Source organism: Halyomorpha halys, unplaced genomic scaffold, assembly GCF_000696795.3.
Source record: "Halyomorpha halys isolate HHAL.00 unplaced genomic scaffold, Hhal_1.1 Scaffold939.1, whole genome shotgun sequence".
Taxonomy (NCBI): domain Eukaryota; kingdom Metazoa; phylum Arthropoda; class Insecta; order Hemiptera; family Pentatomidae; genus Halyomorpha; species Halyomorpha halys.
In genome coordinates, this window is record NW_027108038.1 from 151775 (window position 1) to 154938 (window position 3164).

At 31.9% G+C, this 3164-nt stretch overlaps 1 protein-coding gene across 1 annotated transcript in view; it reads left to right on the forward strand.

The window, feature by feature from the left end:
• The first annotated feature begins 734 nt into the window (after positions 1-734).
• The window catches only part of LOC136795536 (histone-lysine N-methyltransferase SETMAR-like), a 4293-nt gene continuing 1863 nt past the window's right edge, over positions 735-3164 (forward strand). Inside the window, exon 1 of the mRNA XM_067046419.1 lies at positions 735-1668. Coding sequence (XP_066902520.1) covers positions 735-1668 — 934 coding nt within the window. The remainder of the gene's footprint in view (positions 1669-3164) is intronic.

The following is a 3164-nucleotide window of genomic DNA, read 5'->3' on the forward strand; positions in this document are numbered from 1 at the left end:
TATTTCTATTTATTCTGTTACTTTTAGTCATGAGTCAACCCTATGGGTTCAGGAGCCCTTCTAGGGTACACCCAGCCTCTCTAAATTGGATACCTATAATTAGTGAAAAGCTGGCTGTTGAGTGTGATCATTAACAAATAACCTCCTTGTACAACCGATTTTCCAAAAATAGTACTTTTTCACATTGTACGAAGAATAAGAATAAATAGACGAGTAAAAATATTATTATTCAAATTATTATAGTGTGGAGTGATTTATTTATACTTAGTTTGATTAATAGAAGGGTATGAAAAAAATATATATTTAATTAGTAAGTAAATATTTTTGAGTATTTTTTCTGATAATTTTGTTTATATTTATATTATGTATACTTGACAATAATTTGTGGATTAATATTATCAGGTACATACAGATAAGATATTGCGGTGTCCCGACAACACCGTGTTGAAACAAACAGTACTGTATCAAGCAAAGATGCTTCAGAAAGCATCCTGTTTGTTCCATTCGATACAGTTATTGTTATCACTGAATTTTTTTGTTAAATGATATACCAGGGCATTCAAAAAGTCCTGTCGTTTTTCGTTTGTTCGTTGTTTATTTTGATTCTAGAGTGTTTGCTAATTAATTCCGTTCAATACAACTTTTATCCATGTAAACACAAATGTTTATACTTTATGAATAGGAGGCTAAGGAGGATTAATTTAATGCAGTCACCATCCAACTGTCTAGTTAAAATGATTCCAGTTGAAACTCAAATTCGGTCGATTTTGCTCTATGAGTTTAAACTTGGGTCAAAAGCTGCCGAAACTGCTAGAAAAATATGCTCCGTGTTTGGGGAAGATGTGCTGTCTGAGCGGAAGGCACAATTTTGGTTTTCAAAATTTCGTGGAGGCGACGAGACACTAGAAGACGAGGCACGCTCAGGTCGACCAACTGTAGTTGATAAGGAGGACGTTCGAAGAGTAGTAGAGTTGGATCCGCGTCAAAGTTGTTCAGAGATAGCCTCTCAATTTAATATCTCAGCCACCACTGCCTGGAATTACCTTAAAGAACTGGGAAAAGTGAAAAAACTGGATAAATGGATTCCTCATAAGCTTTCAGATGCCAATATGCTTGTTCGCTTGACAATTGCATCTTCGTTAACTTCCCGCTTGAAAGTCGAACCCTTTTTGAATCGAATCATCACCTGTGATGAGAAATGGGTGTTGTACAACAACTTCAGACGATCATATCAGTGGTTGTCGGCAGATGAGAAACCTAAACAATTTCCAAAACCAGATCTCCATCCAAAGAAAGTTTTGCTCATTGTTTTCTGGACAGCCAAAGGTATAGTGCATTTTGAGATTCTGAATCAAGGGCAAACCATCACTGCAGAAGTATACTGCAATATACTGGACCATTGCCAATCCAAGCTTAAGACTTTTGATCCCTGCTTAGTCAACAGAAGAAGACCTTTGCTTCTTCAAGACAACGCTCGACCACACACCGCCAAATTGACCAGGGAAAAATTGACAGAAATAGGCTGGGAAGTTTTGCCTCACCCACCATATTCCCCTGACCTGTCACCCACTGATTATCACCTATTCAGAGATCTCGACAACAATCTGAGACAAAAATGTTTTCAAGACCGTGACAACCTAATTCACGAACTGACCACTTATTTTTGCAGTAAAAATCAACAGGTTTTTAAGGAAGGAATTTGGGCTTTACCATCTCGTTGGGAGAAGGTTACCGACTGTAACGGTGGATATTTTGATGAATAAAGGTGATTATATGAAAATATTTATATATTTATAATTTCCCCCAAAAAAACGACAGGACTTTTTGAATGACCTGGTAAATAAATAAGATAAATGAAGAGGAGATCATAACACTAAAAAAAAAGGCTATCCTATCGCCTGAAATTGAAAAACGGCATCAAAAGCTATAACCTAAAAATTAACAAGAAACTTTGGGGGGGGGGAGGGGAAATCGCTTATGACCCAACTTAAAGCGGGAGTAATTATTTGTTAAAATATTTTTTTTTCCCCATTTTACAAATTCATTTAATTGAATGTTTAGTAAACTTTTGTTATATATTTTTTAATCATATTAAATTACTGATATTCATGACATAAAAAAAACACTCACAAAAAAAAAACAGATCATTCAACATTATTTTTTCATAATTACAAATTTCAATATTTTCTATTTATAGTTTTACATTTCACTTGCCACGAGTTCAACCTAATTTAATAAAAGTTCTAGTCCTACATCATTTGGATTCATTTAAACTTGATCAATTATAATTATGAAACTTGTATTTTCTTTACATGTTTTATATGAATTAATTTTGTCTGATAAAAATTTATTTAGCTAATTATTATTTTCAGTTGCCTTTATATGAAATATATGGTATGGGGGAAGTATTATGATCGTGAAAAATTTCTAATTCAGTTTTCAACCGAAATACATGTTTTTTAGGTTCAATGAGTCCAAAAATCTAAGTATCACAAAATGGTGTGTGGGTTAGTCTAAATGTGTATGCCTGGGTTGTGACCGGCTCGCCGGAAAAGACGCTTTATGAAATTAATTTTTCAAATTTTTTCGCTTTTAAATAAAACTCATTATATCAATGTACAATTAAAAGGTATTTTATATCAACTTGGTCTTATCGTCATTGAAGTAGTTTTACAGGACTTAAATTCTAAATTTTCAATATTCCTTCTTTTAAAATACCTTTAATTTTATTTATTTAAAATAATTAACTTTAATATTTAATTAAAAAAAATAAAATAATTAAAACTTTAATTCAATAATTTATTTCAAATTTTTACTAGTAGTGAAAAATGAATGAATATAAACTATGAATGAAATTTATTAAGAACTTATGGTTATAAAAGTGAAAATGGTTTTCCAGCCTGATTCGTATGAGTAGTAATATAAACTTATTATATATTAAGGAAAGCCAAGAATTTTATAAAAAATACTATTTAACATAGTATAGTCGTAGGAGCTTATGAGGAATGACGAAAAAGTGTAACTAAATGTATGTTTTAACACGAGCTCTAACTGGTGGGGCATAGTCAATTTTTCACCTGATACAGTTTGTTTATAACCATAGTTATAAAATAATTAATTTGTTAAATAAAACCACAAATTGTATCCAATACTGTCTCAACACT